Source organism: Phyllobates terribilis, unplaced genomic scaffold (assembly GCF_046119375.1).
Source record: "Phyllobates terribilis strain yellow unplaced genomic scaffold, ASM4611937v1 Scaffold_3__8_contigs__length_932513732, whole genome shotgun sequence".
Classification (NCBI taxonomy): domain Eukaryota; kingdom Metazoa; phylum Chordata; class Amphibia; order Anura; family Dendrobatidae; genus Phyllobates; species Phyllobates terribilis.
In genome coordinates this window covers 375,633,474-375,654,823 of record NW_027362763.1, presented here as the reverse complement: position 1 = coordinate 375,654,823, position 21,350 = coordinate 375,633,474, and the positions used below count along the sequence as shown (strand labels likewise).

Sequence of the window (21,350 nt, the reverse complement as noted above, 5' to 3'; positions counted from 1 at the left end):
CTGTCCCACTAGTTAACCCCTTTATTGAACACAGTAAAAAAAAAAAAAACACAAAGTAAAAAACGATGCTTTATCATCATACCGCCAAACAAAAAATGGAATAAAACGTGATCAAAAAGATGAATATAAATAAAAATGATACCGCTGAAAACGTCATCCTGTCCTGCAAAAAACAAGCTGCCATACAGCTCCATCAGCCAAAAAATAAAAAAAGTTATTGCTCTCAAAATAAAGCGATGCAAAACAATTATTTTTTCTATAAAATACTTTGTGTAAAAGCGCAAAAACATAAAAAAAAAATATAAAGGTGGTAGCGCTGTAAAAGTACTGACTCAAAGAATAAAGCTGCCTTATCAATTTTACCACACGCAGAATGGCATAAAAAAAAACAAAAAAAACAATTCCTGAATTGTTGGTTTTTGTTTATTCTGCCTCCCAAAAATTGGAATAGAAAGCGATCACAAAATGTCACGTGCCCGAAAATGGTACCAATAAAAACGTCAACTTGTCCCGCAAAAAACAAACCATCACATGACTCTGTCGGCCGAAATATGGAAAAATTATAGCTCTCATAATATGGCAATGCAAAAACTAGTCTTTGCAAAAAAAATGCTTTTTTTTTTAGTGTGTGACAGCTGTCAATCATAAAAACCCCATATCAATCTAGTATCGCTGTAATTGCACCGACCTGAAGAATAAAGTCGTCTAATCACTTATACTGCACGAGGAACGGTGTAAAAAATAATGGGCTGTGCTAGGGTTAGGGTTGTGTTGGGGCTGGGATTTTTTTTTTTTTTTAAAGTAAAGAAAAAATGCAGACTATATGGCGACTAGTGTTGAGCGCAAGTGCTTGCTACTTGAGTATCACGGCTGCTCGATTGACATGCTCGAGTCTCCGGCCCATATGTTTTGCAGTTGTTATACAGCCAAATAACCTTGCGGGGATTGCCTGCCATGCACGAGCGATCTCCATATGTTTTTTTTGTGTGTCTAACAACCATGAAACATACGGGCGGGGACTCGAGCATGAGCATCCGCGATACTTGGTGCATACCAGAGTACTCGATGCAAACCTAAGTACAGAGAACTCGCGCTAAAGACTAATGACAACTTATTCAATATGATGACCTAATGTTATCAAGTTCTGCGTTGTACCTCTGGGTTCAAAAAGTTCACTATACCCCTTGCTAAAATCCTTGAGGGGTGTAGTTTCCAAAATGGTGTCACTTGTGGGGGGTTTCCACTGTTTAGGCACATCAGGGGCTCTCCAAACGCAACATGGCGTCCGCTAATTATTCAAGCAAATTTTACATTCAAAAAGTCAAATAGTGCTCCTTCCCTTTCGAACCCTGCCGTGCGCCCAAACACTGGTTTTCCCCCACATATGGGGTATCGGCTTACTCAGGAGAAATTGCACAACAAATTGCATGGTGCAATTTCTGGATGGTGTCACTTTTGGGTATTTTCTGTCATAAAGGCCCCTCAAAGTGACTTCAAATGTGATGTGGTCCCCAAAAAAATGGTTTTGTAAATTTTGTTGGAAAAATGAGAAATCCGTGGTCAACTTTTAACCGTTAAAGCGTTCCAGAGTTATTACCTCATATAGGGACAGGGGTCAGAATTGTAAAAATTGGCCTGGTCATTAACGTGCAATCTACCCTCAGGGGTAAGGGTGTTAAAAGGCACTTGATGGCTGACTAAATCATCCATCAAGTGCAGGGAAATATGTGGGCTTGGAGTGTGAGTCAGGGACACGACCTTTGATGTAAACATACTTCACAATTCACAAAGGGATTAACTGCCTTAATGTGAAAACTGCCACTCATACTTACAATCAATATTATTTTGAAGCACCCGTATACATTGCTCATAGAGTGATAACATTTTGGGAAGGTATATTATTTTGGAACCAGAGTACACCAACATTTTTGAATTAAGACGCCGTCCAGTAAATTCACATGATTCAGGGCTCCTGTTGGGTAAACTTTCTAGAATGCTCTCTGTATAAAAAGAGAAAAAGTATTCATAAAAACAAAAAGCATAAATACAACATTCATCAATGTAGAACATATTTCAAATACAGTATATTTTACAAGGGCATACTAAATATGCTATAAAATAGCTTAGGATATACTAATATGTTAGATCAGTTTTATTTATGCACAAATCTATATCTGTAATATGCGGCTATCACTGGTAGGTTTCTAATTAGGGAACACTTTTTTTTTTTTTTAAGCCGAGGCTCCACTGCTACATATCAAGGCTAGTCAACTCAAAAATGCATGCACAGCTAAAAAGAAGTCTAAAAGTATAGGCAACATTTTTCACTTCAAGTTGCAAAAATATTCTTAAAAATAGTGATCCTTTTTAATTAGATAAAATAAACATTTTCAGGCAGCAATGTTTTCCCAATATGCTCACCTTTATATTCACTTGGGTGAGGTGGGGAAGAGAAAATCGAGTAGTCGGCCAAAATCTTAGGAAGCGGGACATTCAGTAAATCCTCAAGACAGCTCTTTTTCACCTGAAATTAAAACACTCACCGAAAACTTACAAAGAACACATAATTTGTGCAGCTTTGCCAATTGATTTAAAAGCGCTCATTGCAGTGAGCATGCGAAATAGTGAGCACAAGACAGCAAGAGAGTGGGAGCAAAAGAGCTGGCACGCATGTGCATTTACTAAAAAAGACAACCACTAGGAATCTCTTGTCCACGTTGATTAACATACCAAGAAGGCCTCAAATTACCCAGAAGACCTTTACTGCCAGAAATAACTTGCACTCATTTAACTTTTTTTTTTAAATTAAAAAGTAAGTGTTCCCTTTCAGCAAATCACATTTTGAGGTTCCGTGCTCTGTATGTGTTTATTTGCTGCAGGGTGACACGAAGATAACCGCAGTGCCGCTTGTGCCATCCACATTGGCAGATCCACTGAGCTCAGTGATTGACAGTACTGCAGCCTATGTTTAACCTTTAAAGCGCACCTGTCAGCAGGATTGTGCTCAGTAAACTACATACACTGTCAGGTGGGCGACATTACACTGATTAATATGATACCTGGGTTGATGTAATCCGTCCTGTGGTTCTTGTGTAATCTTTACTTTCAGTTTGGAAATAATGATATGCTCGTGCTCTGCTTACTTATTCATCTGTTTGCTCTTATGACAGGTAACTGTGCCTTCACTGACCGGCCTCCTATTTTACATAATGCATCTAGTAGTGCGGAGCTAGGTAAAATAGGAGGCAGGTCAGTGAACGACCAATGAGCTGTCATAAAAGCATGCAGACGAGTATGTAAGCAGAGCACCAGATAGAGCTTCCCCCCCCCCCCCCCAGCCACCCCGAAGCACGAGCATATCTTTATCTCCAAACTTAAAGTAAAGATTACACAAGAACAGCAGGACGGATTTCATCAACCAAGGTATCATATTAATCAGTGTAATGTCGCCCACCTGACAGCGTATGCAGTTTACTGAGCGCAATCCTGCTGACAGACGTGCTTTAAGCAAAATTTTATCAAAATTTAGTTAAAATATTTTTAAAACTTGCCTCTATTCGTTCCACTTCTTCCTCTTCCTTTATGCAACTTTGATGTTCAGCTTTGGATATTTCCAAATTATAGTATTGCTTACACACTTTTTCTACTTTTCTCGGAGGTTCATTTAATGGACAGGATTTCTTTTTTCTTTTGTTTGAAACTTGGTCATAACTGAGATAAGACTCAAAAGACATTGTGGGAGTTTCAAACTCCTCACCAGAGAAAGTGTTCTCCGCTTGATTGTCATCCCTTTCCCTAGTGCCCGTCTCATGTACAGTATCCTTGCTTTTGAGTCTTTCAAACCCAGAAGACTTGCTGTCATGTTTAGTAGAGGACTTCGATTTCTTTTCATTACTCAATAATTGTACATTTTTGATCTTCTCCCGGTGCCCTGACTTGCTTGACTTTTCACTCTTTGATTGGGAACTCAAAAGAGTTTTTTCATGTTTTTGTTCCTTGCATGTTATATTCTTGTCAGGTGTCTTTTCTTTGGGCTGATCTTTTTTGTCATTGACCTTGATGTCTATTTTACTAGACTCTCTTTGTTTTTTATCTATTTGAGATCCATCAATCTTACCCTTATTTGAATGCTTCTCTTTAGAATTCAAGTTAACTTCTTCCAAAATCTCATTTTGCCCGTGTTTAGGTTTAGAAATCAGCTTCTTGTCTTTGACATCCATTTTCGGTTCTTGTTTAGATTTTGAAACCTTTTTTCTGTCTTCTAAAATTTCCTTTTGCTCATATTTGGATTTTTTAGTGGGTATATTATTCTCAGTGATTTCCATTTGTTCATCCATAGAATTTGGGATGTGGTTACTACAAAGTAAAAAATAGTGCTGTTTAAAAGGATAAAGAGTTACACCTCTCTATGGCAAATCATACAGAGCAAAACCATGGCAGCCATTGTAGTCAACTGACGTCATACTCTACCTTATTATTCTTTGATACAAAAGGCAATAATAGCGTGCTCTTTCGGCTGACATATTATGTAGGTTTTTACCCTTGGAAGTGTTGCTTCTTAAGGGTATGTGCACATGTTAAGAATTTGCTGCAGACATTTCGGCACCAAAAATGTGTCTTTTGACAGGAAAATGTAGCATAAAATATGGGCATTTTTGATACGATTTTTACCATGCATTGAAATTGGTGAAAAACGTTGCTGAAAAATTTGACATGCTACAGATTGAAAATACTGTAGCTTCAAATCTGCAGGAGAAAAAAGTAACGTGTGCATGAGACTTCAGGAGTCTCAGTCACTTTCCAGGTACTAGGAAATCCCACTCTTTTTATGACAAAACCGGGGAGAAAAATGTAACAAAAAACACAGCAAATACTTAACGTGTGCACATACCATATAGACAGCCTTGCAACACACTACAAGCACATATGCATAGAGCCTTCGGCCTCATTCAAGCTATTACATTTGGGATCTATATCACAAGTTTCCTCAATTCTTTGCTGATGCATTTTTTACTCATACTTCTATATAATAACAGTTGATCAGGGCATACACTAGTCGTCATACGAAAAAAATCTTCTGACACATAAAATGACACCAACATTAAAAAAGCAACTGCACATAGTGGGACCTTTTACAAAAACTCATTGGGGTCCTGAAGATTCAGGTCATGAAAAGTAGACAATTTTCCTGTAGACACACTAATTTTAGGTGTTTATAGGAACACAGAAGAAGTGACATGATACCTGGTCCACCAATTTACATTTACAGCCATCCAATACAAAACTTATGAAATGGTTATAACTACTACCAACTCACAATTTAAGCTTTTTTATATTGATTAGTATATTAAATGTAATGTACCAACAATAAACTTGTGTGTTGCCTTTTTTAACTAAGTTGTTGTAAAAAAAACAAACAAGCAAAAAAGATGACTACCAACATGGAGACAAATTGTTGCTTTTTTTTTTTTCTTCCCACATCTGTAAATGTTTAAACACCAAAGAAGTTCAAGCAAACTGCACTTACATTTCCTGCACCTCAGGAACTAATTTCTTCCATTGAAGTACAATAGATTTAGCAATGTCTCCCACTTCAGTGTGTTTGCGGAAACTGTTCACGGTCTTTCCAACTCCAGTTTCCTTTAAAATAAACAGTTTTGGTTGGAATGTGAAGAAAGCAAAAGGTAAATGTAAGTTTAAACAATAGAAATGCCTTTTGGAATTAAAGGATGACAAGAAATATAGGCTACAAAGCCAAGATTAGGTGGAAAGGGTTGTACCATGTATAGAAGTTAGATCGATAAGAAGAAAGATGTATCCATTGCAATGATTAAAGACCACCCGGTCTGAAAAGAGTCTGCTCCGGCCTGATCCTGTATGGGGGTTGTGACATTATACTATGTGCTAATTTGGACTTTTAACTTTCCTCAATAAACTTTGATTTTTACGGGACTTCCGAAGCTGGATATATCGTTCTTATCGATTCGTTTCCCTGCAGTTCAACTGGTTCTCCGTGCTCTGGGATCTCTAAGGGTGAGCTGACTTTCTTCTCCTTTCTACGAATGTATTGAAGTTATTGCTTATTGATAGGCTAGGGGATAACATTGATCGCTGGAGGTCTGACCACGGAGATTCCCATGAATCCCAAGTACAAAGCTCTACAAGCCCTGTATGAATAGATCAGAGGTATTACATGCGCAGCATTCATTCTGTATGGACCTGGCGGAGATAGTCGAGTACTGCGCTCTGCAGAGTCCCATTCTCTGAATTGGTCAAGTCCCAACAATCAGATCACCAACGATCAATCAATCAATAAGTTATCCGCCATCCTATTTATGAGGAATAAATTATAAAATTGGTTCAACCGCTTCCTGACCTTACGGTTTTCCATTTTTTGCGCTTTCATTTTTTCCTCCCCTTCTTCCAAGAGCCGTAACATTTTTATTTTTCCGTAAATATAGCTGTATGAGGGCTTGTTTTTTTTCTTTAGGATGAGTTGTACTTTTGAAATACACAATTGATTTTACCATATAGTGTACTGAAAAACGCATTAAAAAAATTTCAAGTGCGGTTAAATTACAAAAACAAAAGTGCAATTCTACAATTGTTTTTTGTGTTTCTTTATTTAGCATGTTTACTATATGGTAAAACGGACTTTGCTGTATGATGGCGCTGGTCAGTACAAGTGCGCAGATAAAAAAGATATATAGGTTTGGTATTTTTTCTTGTTATGCAGTTTACCGATCTGATTAATTGTTTTTATATTTTGATAAATCTGACATATCTGAACGTAGCAATACTAAAAGTGATTTTTTTTTTTTTCAATTGTTTTACCTTTCAATAGGGCAAAAGGGGGGTGATTTGAACTTGTTTTTTTTTTGTTTCACATTTTTAAAAAAAACTTTTTTTTTTTTTTTCACACTTTTTACTGACTTCAATAGTCCCTTTAGGAGATTTGAAGCTGCGATCATCCGATTGCTTGTGCTGTACATAGCAGGGCTTCAGCTTCAGCCCAGCTATGTATAGCAGAAATGATTCTCTCTCTTATGAATGCCGACCACGAGCGGGCATTCACAGGAGTCTCACAATGACCGGCACAGGGGTCTTCAGCAGACCTCCGGCAGTCATGACAACCCATCGGAACTCTCCAATCATGTGACAGGGGCGCCAATGGGCGGGATTAGTGATGCGCTTCTGGCCTTTGAGTGTTAAATCCCATTGTTTGCGATTGACAGCTGCGGGGTGGAGCACCACTCCGCCTGTGGCTGTTAAAGGTCCTTGATGGATGATTAAAGAGGTCATCAAGTGTGGGGGAAAGATGTGGGCTCGGCGTGCGAGCCCATATCAAAGTGAGGGCCGCTGATGTTAACGTCAAAGGTAGTGAAGGGGTTAAACTCATAGCCACCATCACTTGTTCTCAGGGCAGTGGAGCACATGTCTCAGTTGATTTTTGTGGCCTGCACCTGACTTTTGAGAATTCCAGAATAAAATGTGTGATAACAAAAGTAACATGCAATTTATATACCGGAGATTAATAAAAATAAAAAAAAAATTGTCATTCGATTTTCTACTTTTATATATTCTATTCTAAAATAACTGGACTTCTGTTTGAATACTTACCGCCAAGATATCCAATGAGATGTCAAGTACCTGTAAGCTTTTCAGAGCTTTAGAAATCTATAATAATAATATAAGACAGGGAATTATTTCTTGTCTTGTCTTAGTAAAATAAATTATATTATTACAATTTAGAATTGTATGCACAGTTTTAGGAAATCTCAATAGATCCATAACCAGAACAAAGCAGAAAAGCAATGGCAAAAAGGATGAGGCACACCAAGATTAAAAAGTATATATGGATTTTTGATATTTTATTCACAGATAAAGAAGTGGATACAAAAGACATAACACTCAAAAAAGGAACCATAAAACAAAAAAAATAAAAGATTAAAAATAAAAATTGAGGTTTTGGGTAGCAATCTACAACCCCTGGCAAAAATTATGGAATCACCGGGCTCGGAGGATGTTCATTCAGTTGTTTAATGTTGTTGAAAAAAAAGCAGATCACAGACATGGCACAAAACTAAAGCCATTTCAAATGGCAAGTTTAGGGCTTTAAGAAACACTAAAAGAAATCAAGATAAAAAATGTGGTACTCAGTAAGGGTAATTTTTTTCAGACCAAGCAGAGGGAAAAAATTATGGAATCACTCAATTCTGAGCAAAAAATTATGGAATCACCCTGTAAATTTTCATTTCCAAAACTAACACCTGCATCAAATTAGAACTGGTCAGGCAAAATGTATTTTTTGTCCTAGTTTTAAAAATGTTGAAAGGACAGCTAGAGATGTCTTAAATCTCCACCCCATGTTCACTCGGAAGGGACCTCCATAGAAATCTACTCTTGCTTCTCCCAAACAAGGAATTTTTATAACCGCCATAAAACCTCAGTCAAAAGCAAGCATACTGGTCTACACTGGATTTCCCCTCCAAAGCCCTATTGTGTAACAAACTTTTAATGTCGAGTTTAATAAGGCACATGACTGTCACAAACACGTGGACCACATTTTTGGGATGCTCACCTTTTTCCAGTTATGATGGTGTATCTTTCATAACTGGGAAACCACCAGAAACCTAGGAAATGGGTTCCGAGTTTCTGAACGTCATAGAAATATCATATTTGATATCAATCTCCGTGAATATTGGTGACGGCAAACATGATGTATCCATCTTGGATGTGGGCCCCCCCCCCATACCAAGATATGGAAGATTAAGGATTTTTATGTCTTGTGCAGCTGGGTGGGCTCACAAAACTGAGCCCCCGTGTGAGATAAACAACAGGGGTGTATCCTAGTGTTTTGCCTCTTTACTAAAAACCAGAACGTCCATCTTTGATTCATTCCAACCCAGGGACGTCAGACGCAAGCACTCCTCGCTGCGTGGAGGAATCACACCTAATTTCCGGGGAGCCGTCCCCCCCACAGAATCTGAGACCATCACCTCGTGGAGCTGGTTTTGCTATTATTAAAATAAAAGGGATAAGTAACTGTTTTATGCATATATGTAAATTGTCTCCTTTATAATATCTTGTATATCTTTTGAAAACACTGCCAACTTTTGGGAGTAAATTATTATTATTTACCAGCTTCGTTCTTCTTGTCCTATGTCGAGCAAACACGTTCCTCACCCACTAATTTCACATTACCTAACGGGTACCCGATCCACCTGTTAAGAGATCCGTGGTGGCAGCATACTGTGTATTTATGTGATAGTGGTTTGCAGGTGGCTGGATTGAGGTATATATATGTTCCTGGAAGGAACTAGTGGTATATATATGTCCTGTCACATCACGTGCCACAATAGTCGACATAAATTAGAGCAGCTGCGCCCTGTTGCTTATCCTCGGTCAATACCGTGTTTGACCAGTAGGATAAGGGGGCACCAGAGGGCTGCAAGGTCTGACCAAGTTTTCCTGACATATCTGCTCATTAGTCTGCATCTAAAAAGGAGTGATCACACCTTGGAGAGCTGTTGCACCAAGTGGACTGACATGAATAATGGCTCCAACACGAGAGATGTCAATAGAAACAAAAGAGAGGATTATCAAACTCTTAAAAGAAGGTAAATCATCACGCAATGTTGCAAAAAATGTTGGTTCTTCACAGTCAGCTGTGTCTAAAATCTGGACCAAATACAAACAAGATGGGAAGGTTGTTAAAGGCAAACATACTGGTAGACCAAGGAAGACATCAAAGCGTTAAGACCGGAAACTTAAAGCAATATGTCTCCAAAACGGGAAATGCACAGCAAAACAAATGAGGAACAAATGGGAGGAAACTGGAGTCAATGTCTGTGACCGAACTGTAAGAAACCGCCTAAAGGAAATGGGATTTACATACAGAAAAGCAAAACATAAGCCATCATTAACACCTAAACAGACAAAAACAAGGTTACAATGGGCTAAGGAAAAGCAATCGTGGACTGTGGATGACTGGATGAAAGTCATATTCAGTGATGAATCGCAAATCTGCATTGGGCAAGGTGACGATGCTGGAACTTTTGTTTGGTGCAGTTCCAATGAGATTTATAAAGATGACTACATGAAGAGAACATGCAATTTTCCACAGTTATTGATGGTATGGGTCTGCATGTCAGGTAAAGGCAATGGGGAGATGGCTGTCATTCCATCTTCAATAAATGCCTAAGTTAACATTGATATTTTGGACAGTTTTCTTGTCCCATCAATTGAAAGGATGTTTGGGGATGATGACATTTTTCAAGATGATAATGCATCCTGCCATAGAGCAAAAACTGCGAAAACATTCCTTGAAAGAAGACACATAAGGTCAATGTCATGGCCTGCAAATAGTCCGGATCTCAATCCAATTGAAAATCTTTGGTGGAAGTTGAAGAAAATGGTCCATGACGAGGCTCCAACCTGCAAAGCTGATCTGGCAACAGCAATCAGAGAAAGTTGGAGCCAGATTGATGAAGAGTACTGTTTGTCACTCACTAAGTCCATGCCTCAGAGACTACAAGCTGTTATTAAAGCCAGAGGTGGTGCAACAAAATACTAGTGATGTATTGGAGTGTTCTTTCGTGTGTTTGTTTTTCATGATTTCATAATTTTTTTCTCAGAATTGAGCGATTCAATAATTTTTTCCCTCTGCTTGGTCTGAAAAAAAATGACCCTTACTGAGTACCACATTTTTTATCTTGCTTTCTTTTAGTGTTTCTTAAAGCCCTAAAGTTGCCATTTGAAATGACATTAGTTTTGTGCCATGTCTGTGATCTGCTTTTTTTCAACAACTGAATTAACATCCTCCGAGCCTGGTGATTCCATAATTTTTGCCAGGGGTTGTAGTATAAGGCTACGTACAGATGAATGTGGAAATTCATGGGACAGATATGATCCCATTAAATAAAGATGGTTAAAAAAAAAAAAAAACACAGAGCTTGCAGAGTTGAAGGTCTCTATTGTAACCGTGACATTTAGTCAATAGCCATTAGTGTAGAGCTCAGCAAAAACACTTAATAACAAAGGGCTGACAAACCGCATGGTCAATAACAAATGACAACTCAATGTGGGAAAAAGTGATTTGAAAGGGCAACATCCATTATATTAAAGAGGCAAATTTAGTGTGGGGACAAGTGTTAGTAAAAACTATGACACCATCCTGTGCTCAGACAGACATACAGGAGATGAAGTTTCTATAGCTCATTCCTATATTCATGACTTTACAACATTCACAATCCTTATTGCAACAAACAGAAAAGTAATGCAATGGTATAGCGGTCAGATAAAGCCTAAGCTGTGCATAGTAGGAAAGTCTACCGATAAAAAATAGAAAGGAGCGAAAAGATCTCTTTTGTCAATAATCATCGGAAGCATAAAGTTGCAAAGCTCGTGTTAAAGCATCAGGCACTGCTATATCTGTATCTAAGTCTCAGTATTAATATCATCAGGCAGTTTTAAAGTACCACTTTTTTTTCTTTTTTTTTCGCATTTTAAGTACTAAAACTTGTCATTTTTTTCCCATCAATATGACTGTATGTGGACTTATTTCTGTAGGACGAATTTAAATTTTTTTAGAGGCACGATCTTGGAGTTGTCAAAAAAGTTGGTGGAATCTGTGGAATCTAAAGGGAGAGCAGAGACCAACTTTATTGGTCTCCGTTCACTGCCCGAAACCACAGGGGTCGATAGCGCACAGCGCAGTAATCTTCCTCTAAAGTGCTGCCATAAAAGTTAAAGGGAATGTCCACTACTTTAAATCGCATTCTGTCTCAGCCTAAAGAAACAATCTCCCTTTCGTCTTGAAAAATGTTGAATTACAGCCCAAACTACACATCTTATGAACTTCAATACAACTTCTTAGGTTTGTCTTTAGTTTGGACTATGTTGTAGGTGGTTTATGCAGATATATTCTCGCACCCAAACTTGTGCATCTGCTTTTAGCTTCAAGACATGAAGTGCTGTTCCACAATTTTTGTTTTTCAGACAAAATTTCTGGTCATTATATGACTTGTATCCTGCTCTCAATTGTAGACAGACCGGAGCAATTTTTGAGAGTGCACAAGTTAAAAGGTGATTGATAATTCGGGAAAGGCGTTTTCTCTAATAAGACACATTACAAAGTTTCTTATCTTCTCTTGTACATTTATAGAATGAAATATAAAAAAGTGTATTTACTATTTAAAGATAATGGTAAATGACAAACAATAAAAAGCATGGAGGAATAGCTTTTTTATATACACTCCTTAATATTGAAATTGGAACACTAAGATGGAAAAATCTTTGAATTTTGGAAATCACAGGAACGAAAGACATGTTAATGACGAAACAATATATTGTGTCGGTCGTTTAAGAGACTGTTTAGGCCAACTGTGCTTATTATGTGCAAAGAACGATCAGCAATACAATGTTCTGTGTCAATTTTATTGGCAGCACATGTCTTATTTATACCGGGCGATGTGCTGCCAAGAAATGCTTTTTTGACTTTCCTAGAAGATCAATCCCCCATCGAACAGGTGTTAGTTTGTTCATCGGCAACCTGTCTATACTGCACAATAAATGAGTAAAGAGCTTTCCTAATAATCGGGTAGCGTAAATGCATCTTAACTTTTTTTTTTTTTTAACCAAATCTTGAAGTTTACCCATATATCGCACATACTTCTTGTGTATTACAATATTATATGGAGTAGCACCGCTCATGGATTACATCAGCAGCATTGTTTGTTCCCAGACAAATTTACCAGCTCAGCACTTATAGATCTCTGAAGATTATTGTAAAATGTTGGCAGCTGCGAGATTACAGCGTGTTCATTCACTGTCTTATCAGTCACTATAAGTGCAATTCAGTGGGGAAATGCAAAAGAACAAGTGTCAGATGGTCTCCAAGCTTGCCAGTCAGGAATCGGGTATGGAGGAGGAGGGAGGTCTATAGATAGCATTTCAGCATACATTGTTAAACTGCATACAACAAGGTTAATTGCAGGAAAGTGTTCATGTAGACCAGCGTTGAGAGCTTCCATATGCCATTTACACATTAGATAAAGATATTCTCATTAAACATTCTGTGTGCACTAAGTCATAGCTTCCTTTTTCTTGTTGCAGACTCATATTACAGGCACAACTTGAAGCGCCTAGATCACAAAGCAAAATCTTTAACACACCCGTGACCCTTATAATACTGATCTATTGTTTTACAAAATGATGGCCTTTTTGCCCTCTTAATAACGAAAGGCACAGCTCCCAACGGTTCCGGATCCAGCAGGACTATCCCGATTTGAGGGGGCAGTCCCATTGTCCCGGCAGGTCAGGGCTGTCTCCCAACTTCCACTCACTCTCCGTGCGATGTCTTCCCTCCGGCATCTTCATCGCTCTGTAACTCCTGTTTGAGGAATTGTACTCTATTAGGTCTAGAAAAATTGACAGAAAACTAGTGAATGATTATTTCTATTTTTCCATTCACTGGAATACAGGATTACCAGTATATTTGAGTACTTTTACCAGCTGATCAGTCAGTCAGATTTAGGTAGGATATTTATCTGCTTATCTACCTACATTATACATGCAGGATTCATTGCAAGAGTATTGTGCCATTTTATTTTAGGTGCATTTTAGTACAGTTTGCCTTTTTACATTACATTTTTTTCTGGCTTTTAGCAAGTTGTAGCAGATAGCTTGCTGCAGCTGTGTGTACCTAGGGGTGGGAGCGCCAGTATATCTGTATAGGTTTTCCAGTAAGTAAACCATTATTTTTAAATTTGAGATATGGTCTCCCCGGGAATGGAACCTACAACCTGTATCAATGTAGGCAGCAGTTAAAGCTATGAGCCACAGCCTACACTAAGAAGTATGAGGGAATTTTCTATACTTGAATCAGCATTGCTGGCTCTGAAATCACATATGGCCTTACAGACACAAAAAAAAGGAAGAGGTCATATACAGTAGCGAGGCTTACATAAAAAGGTAAAAATGAGAAAATTATGGCTGCTATGACTATGAATGAATAAGCAAAAAAATAAATCCTTAGGTCTCAACTAGAAATGAGCACAATGTACAAATGACGTCGTGCCAGCCTTGGTTAATCAAAAGCTGCACCGTAGACACCTTAAGGTAAGAATTCATGGTCCTCCAGTCAAGCCACAATCGACCTGGACGCTGGACCAGAGTCTCGTGAAGTTTTCCTCATAACGCCTCTAAGACTTCTTCCGACATTCTCTGGAACGCCAGAGAATCCAGGAAGAATGAATCGCTCCAGAGCTGCGCTCCGTGAGTGACAGGTCACCGTTCCTGAGCCGCTCATTCTCCCCGACTCCTCGCAGCAGCGGTCACATGGATGACAGCGGGGGACACCTAGGAGAGGAGAGTATAAGGATTTTATTATTTTATTCGTAATTTTACAGGTGGGGACACAGAGTACACTACTACTACCCTCATCAATGTCCCTGCTGGTGCTGATAACAGCGCCGGCAGGGAACTATGATGAGGGGAGCGTTCAGCACAGGCGCCTGGGAACAGCGCTACCTTTAGCGTTGATTCCCAGGTGCCCATCTGCGTGATCCAGATGCGGCACATGTGTCACACACGGATGCCACACGGGGCACAGATATCTCCGGTACTGGTTTTTTTTCCGGTACCGGAGATATTGGGACACGTGAAACTGGCCTAACTCTGAGTTTTACTCCCCCTAGAACATATGATGCCTGTAGATCATTTGTGCACAGGTATAGAATTTTCCATTTATCCAGTGAATCTCATTTACTAATGTGTGCCCAAACACTAGCGTTTTTACACGTTAGCGTGTAAAGATGGGCAACAACAACCAATTTGCAGCACTAAATGACCACTGATCAGTAAATATTTACTGTTCAGCGGTCGTTTAATAGCCTGTTTAGACAGGCAGACCACTCTTTATGATGCGCACTGAACGATCAGTAATAGATTGCTCAGTGTGAATAGGTTGCATTGTTCTATCAGCACAAGTCGTGATTACACAGGACAATGTGCTGCCAAGAACAATGATCTTTTGTGCAGTAAAAAAGATCATTCACCAGAAGAACATGCGTTTTGCTTGTTTATCGGGTGATCAGCAGCCTTTTTACACTGCTAGATTTTAGTGAAAGGAGCTTGCTCACACACTACGGTATGTAAATACACTAACTCCTAATCTCTCGCTGGGAATCTGTGGAGATGTTCATGTGACCAAAAGAGCAGCTCACATCACAGAAGGATTTGAAAAAGCATGGTAACTTGTAATGGCTAATCCCTTAAATATACCCATTATATGTCTATATGGGACAGTGGCAAACACATCTGCACAGTATAAAAACACTATATCCACAGCTATGCCTCTCCCAGGCTTTTTCTAACCTCTTAAAACATAGCAAGTTAGAGAACTTCTCTACTTAATTAAAGAAGCACTCCTCCCATTAAAGTTTTTGTCCACTTAATATATTGCAATCATGATATTATATAGCACTGTGTACTTACAATTGCTCATTTTGCCTTTCTACCCAGTTAATTCTTCTCTTTTCTCTGCTCTAGGTAGAAACAGGAAGTATCTTGTCCCTGAATTTTTCATTCCCCTCTTCAACCCCTCCCAGGACTCATACAGGGAAATTGTCCTCCTGTTTCTACATAGAGAATAGAAGGATTCAGCTAATCAGTTTTTAATCATGTGATGTCATAAACCTAATGGAAAAAAATATATTAATAGAATAAAAGTTTTGATGGGAGTGCTTCCTTAAACCATCCTGTTATTTTTTTTATCACATACTCCTATGTATAGCCCCACTTCTTACGACAGAAAAGTAAACGTGGACTAAAGTTTTTCATTTCACTATTAAATTACACAAAAGCTTCTCAGTCAAATGTAACACTTTTCCTTTATCAAGAGATATTCATGGAAGGACCTTGTTGGCTTTTTTTATTGCACATGTAGCACTTTAAAACATAAAATCACCATCTGATAACAGAATGTCATATACAAACTGTAAGCTAAAGAGTAAAAAATAACCACACGCTACAACAAATAGACACTCATTCCCATGAACACATATTACCTAAAACTTATAGATTTGAGTAATGTCCTATTTGTTCCTCGCTACTGACGCCCTGACACAGTATAAGACCACGTTCACACGTTCAGTATTTTACATCAGTATCTTTAAGCCAAAAACAATCAGAGAAAAAGTATAATAGAAACATGTCACCACTTCTGTATTTATAACCCACTCCTGGTTATGGCTTAGAAATAAGGATATAAAATACAGAACGTGTGAACGTGGCCTAACAGGCAGTTTATAACTGGGCTATAATAATGTGCTGAAACTTCTACACTTCATTGATTTTTGTTATTTTTAGTTTATGGTTTTCACAGATTAACTTTTGGTGAATAATTTGAAAAAAGTGACAAAAAAAAAAAATGGAAAAAATGCCTCATCTGATCTAATAGGTAAAAGGTGGACAGCCATGTACGGGAAGGGCCTCTTGTTCTCTAGGAAGCTTGGAATGGCTGAGTGGGCAGTGAGCTCAGTAGCTATGTATGGGAATGCCTGAGGCTATAGACATCTCAGCTTACTGGGAGCTATAAATGGGCAATGCAAATGCCATTAGCTACATGGGTAAAAACAGGCTGACCTCACAAACCTGAATCTGAAGCTACGAAATTGAAAAGTAACAGATGTCATCTTCTCCTTTACCACGCGCCCTCTTTTCTTCTGCAGGTTTGAAATATTGTAAGTTATTCAGTCTCCGGTCACGAAGACAGTTTCAGCCAAGGAACGTACAGGCGGTGATAGACACCAGCAAGTGTAGTCATTGTCGTACAGGTGCTTTACTTCTCATCCTGACAGGTTACTGGAGCCTGTGATGGACACAGAAAGCAGAGGTCTCTATAATAATGGCCCCATGCTTAGTTGTCTGCTTAAGGGTATGTGCATACTACATCTTTTACTAGCATGTGAACCTATCGACTTTTCCAAGCAGAAAACACTTCAAGAAACACTGGTGTTTTTCCAAAAACTTTATTTGGGTTTTGGGTGTGTGTGTGTGTAGGGGGGGGGGGTTCCCCCAGGTGCTTTTTTGACATTTTTAGCCACTGGCAGGGTTTTATTAGTGTTTTCCAATTTTTGTGGAGGTGGATTTTTTGTTTAACTCCATTGACCTGAGAAAAGGACCCACTAGTGGGTTTTGAAGCAAATACACTGGCAAAACACTTTAAAAGTGGCCTGGGCAACATCTGAGAGCAAAAATGCATAGTCAGATCACTTCAAGCTTTTGGAGTCTTAGGAAACCTTTTAAAAAAAAAACTTGACATATGAATAGCAAGTAGTTTTTACATTGAGATGCGGATGTTCATTCGTTTGAGCATTTCTGAGAGCTTTTTCAGGCTGTTTTAAGAGAGAAAGCTGCAGTAAAAGACTATGGGAATGATTCATCACAGCTGTCATGCCAGCAGGGGCATACATAGGAATCATGGGGCCCCATAGCAGGAGTTCTAATTGGGCCCCCCCCCCCAAAAAAAAAATGTAAATAATTGTCGTGGTCACACAGGAGCAGATCTCTCAACTTTCCATCCGTTACATAGTAATTTTTCCCCTGCTGTAGTTCTAGATCCCTCTTTCATTGCCCCATAAAGTGTGATGCCAACAAAAGTGTCCCCCAAACACAGTATGATACCCCCATGGTGAATTCCTCCACATGCACAGTATAATGTCCCTACTGTACCCCACCTCAACTCCCAGGGCAAAGTATGGTGACCCCAACACAGTATGATCCCCCAACTGTGACCCCTTAGAGCTAGAGAGGATGATACATAATAAGGGAGGGTGTTCTACATAAAAAAAGGTGAAACTATATAACTAAGGACGGCGCTATACATAATAAGTGAGTACACTATATACTGAATATGCTATACATAATACGGCTACATTCCTGCATCTGTGTGCAGTGTCGGTGTGCTGCCCACTTTTACAGATGCATTGAGCATGTCCTATTCTGATCCTCAAAATCAGATCAGAACAGGACAGTCTCTGACCCTCACAGATCTCATTCTCAGATCCGTGATTTTTATGGATGTGTTATGTATCTATAAAACTCTACGAGTCCGTGGACCATGCGATAAAAAATTCTGGCAGCACACGGACATTTCACACAAATGTGAGAATGCAGCCTAAGGGATTTTACAGATAACATTATCACTCCAAGTCACACAGTGCAGATCCAGAATAATATTTTCATTCAGGTACTTACCGCTAACGTCTCATCTGATCAGAGTCAGTTTCTGCTGCTTCTTCTCCATCTGGTCAGACCTTCATGTCGACATCTCCCAGCCACGACTCGTCTTGTCACGATGATCAGTACAGCCCTAAAAATAACAAGGTCACATATATTGTATATATACACTTGTGTCTCCCCTACACTGCGCCCCTGAATACAGATATGTACTCCACCATTAATATACTATTAGCCACTTAGTAATCAAAATACAAAAGGGATCAGCAGCACTGTGCCCCCCATTAACTATAATCTCTGCCGCCCAATAATATATTCAGTCTCTGTGACTCTCCCCAATTTACTGTAAGGCTATATGCACATGGAAAATATACAAGGCTTTGCAGTACAAGCAAAGTGAAACCCCCATAATTGCTCTCTCCCAGCACCCCCATCATTGCTCTCTCCTAGCACCCCTATCATTGCTCTCTCCTAGCACCCCCATCATTGCTCTCCCCATTGCCACCATCCCCATCATTGCTTGCCCCAGTCCCACCATCCCCATCATTGCTTTCCCCAGCCCCACCATTGCTCTCCCCAGCCCCACCATTGCCACCATCCCCATAATTGCTCTCCCCAGTCCCACCATCCCCACCATTGCTCTCCCCAGCCCCACCATCCCCATCATTGCTCTCCCCAGCACCACTATGCCCCATCATTGCTCTCTCCAGCTCCATCAGCCCCATCATTGCTCGCCCCCACCTCCCCTCATTCTCCTGTTCCTCTCCCCAGCGTTTTAAGTAAAAAAAATTAAAAAAAAAAAAAAACACACCTTCTCTCAGCACGCTCTCCTGCAGCATCCTCCTAGTTGCTGGCAACTTTCTTCCTCCTGTCAGCAGCAGAGCTGCAGGGATCGCTCCATGCCCGCCGCGTGCAGTGAGCAGCTGCACCGGCGGCGGTATGTCCTGCCCAGGACTGCTATGGGGCCCCCTCACGTCACCGGCCCCATTGGCGGTACGCCACTGCACGCCAGAATTCTGTTGTAAAAGCTTTCAAGTGTCACAAAATGTAGGCGCAACTTGTAGCTGCGCTTACATTTTGTGAATTTTGACGTTTTCACACCAGTTTCTCTCAACTCCACCAAAATGGGTGATGCTACTGTTCTCTTAAACCATAACAGGCTGTGACATTCCCTACGCCAGAAATCTTACTCCAGTGGAGTGAACAGAAGATTTCAAACAAATGCTTGTATTTATATCAATAGAATACAGTATTTCAACACAGTGCTTGGTATCCGGACAGAAATCGATAAACCCGGGACAGGTGGAAACCTAACCTCTCTCAGAACATCGCTAAAGGTAAAGTGAAAAATATGTATAAAATGACTGTGCTGTATCGAGTAACAGGTGATGCATGAACATAGATCTACAAATAAAATTAAAAATATACTCCAGTACAAAAAACACAACAACCAACAGCAAGGTTGAAGAATACAATAATCATCAGGGAAATTTGAGTCATTAACATACTAGGGATTGAGCAAATTGCATCAAAACACAGGTGCATCTCACTAAGTTAGAATATCATCAAAAAGTTAATTTATTTCAGTTCAATACAAAAAGTGAAACTCACATATTGTATAGAGTCATTAAAAACAGATCTATTTGAAGTGTTTATTTCTGTTAATGTTGATGATTATGGCTTATAGCCAATGAAAACACAAAAGTCATTATCTCAGAAAATTTGAATAATTAACAAAAAACACCTGCAAAGCCTAAAAGTTTAAAAAGGTCCCTTAGTCTGTTTCAGTAGGCTCCACAATCATGGGGAAGACTGCTGATTTGACAGATGTCCAGAAGGCAGTCATTGACACTAAGTAAATACAAAGTAAAATTTGGATTTCATTTGGAAATCAAGGTCCCAGAGTCTGGAAGAAGAGTGGAGAGGCACACAATCCAAGCTGCTTAAGGTCTAGTGTGAAGTTTCCACAATCATTGATGGTTTGGGAGGCCATGTCATCAGCTGGTGTAGGTCCACTGTGTTTTATCAAGACCAAATTCAGCGCAGCCATCTACCAGGAAATTTTAGAGCACTTCATGCTTCTCTCTGCCTTTTTGGAGATGGAAATTTCATTCTCCAGCAGGACTTGGCACCTATCCACACTGCCAAAAGCACCAATACCTGGATTAAAAACAACAGTATCCCTGTGCTTGATTGGCCAGCAAACTCGCCTGGCCTTAACCCCATAGAGAATCTATGGGGTATTGTGAAGAGGAAGATGAGAGACACCAGACTCAACAATGCAGACGAGCTGAAGACTGATATCAAAGCAACCTGGGCTTCCATAACACCTCAGCAGTGCAAAAGGCTGATCGCCTACATGCCACGCCACATTGATGCAGTAACTGATGCAAAAGGAGCCCGACCAAGTATTGAGTGCATTTACTGAACATACAGTAGGCCAACATTTCGGATTTTAAAAACATTTTTCAAGCTGTTATAAAGTATTCTAATTTACTGAGATAATGAGTTTTGTGTGTTTTCATTGGCTGTAAGCCATAATCATCAACATTAAAAGAAATAAACACTTGAAATAGATCACTCTGTTTGTAATGACTCTATGTAATATATGAGTTTCACTTTTTGTATTGAAGAACTGAAATAAATTTAATTTTTGATGATATTCTAATTTAGTGAGATGCACCTGTATATACACATCATGCAGAAAAAGCAAGTGGGATACTTATGCTGAGGATGATAAAGTTAGGAAAAGGGAATACAATAATAAAATACAAGTTAAGGTAGTATGGAAGGAGGATGGGGAAATCGAAAAAATAGTAATAAGAAAAAAATAGGGATAAGTAGTGTGAGCAATGGTATTCAAGGAAAATTATATAATATAGGCTCGTATAAAACATTTTATTAAATCACTAAAAGTTACAGAAAACATGTACTGTGCACATAAATACAAGAGGCAACACAATGAAATGTGCTTAGCTGAAATTTCCATAACTCACACGAATAGTGTCCAGTATGAACATATGCAAGGCAAAATGTACTTAAATTACATAGTAGAGTAGTGGACTATCCTTAGCCACTCATTAGACTTACTGAATACCCATGCTATG

At 39.2% G+C, this 21,350-nt stretch overlaps 1 protein-coding gene across 1 annotated transcript in view; it reads right to left on the bottom strand.

The window, feature by feature from the left end:
• The window catches only part of LOC141258134 (elongin-A-like), an 82,121-nt gene that overhangs the window by 22,497 nt on the left and 38,274 nt on the right, over nt 1–21,350 (bottom strand). The window contains exons 2-6 of the mRNA XM_073673140.1: nt 7,621–7,677; nt 5,528–5,640; nt 3,552–4,356; nt 2,422–2,524; nt 1,833–2,000 (exon numbers count right to left, since the gene is read on the bottom strand). Of these exons, the coding sequence (XP_073529241.1) occupies nt 1,833–2,000; nt 2,422–2,524; nt 3,552–4,356; nt 5,528–5,640; nt 7,621–7,677 (1,246 nt within the window). The remainder of the gene's footprint in view (nt 1–1,832; nt 2,001–2,421; nt 2,525–3,551; nt 4,357–5,527; nt 5,641–7,620; nt 7,678–21,350) is intronic.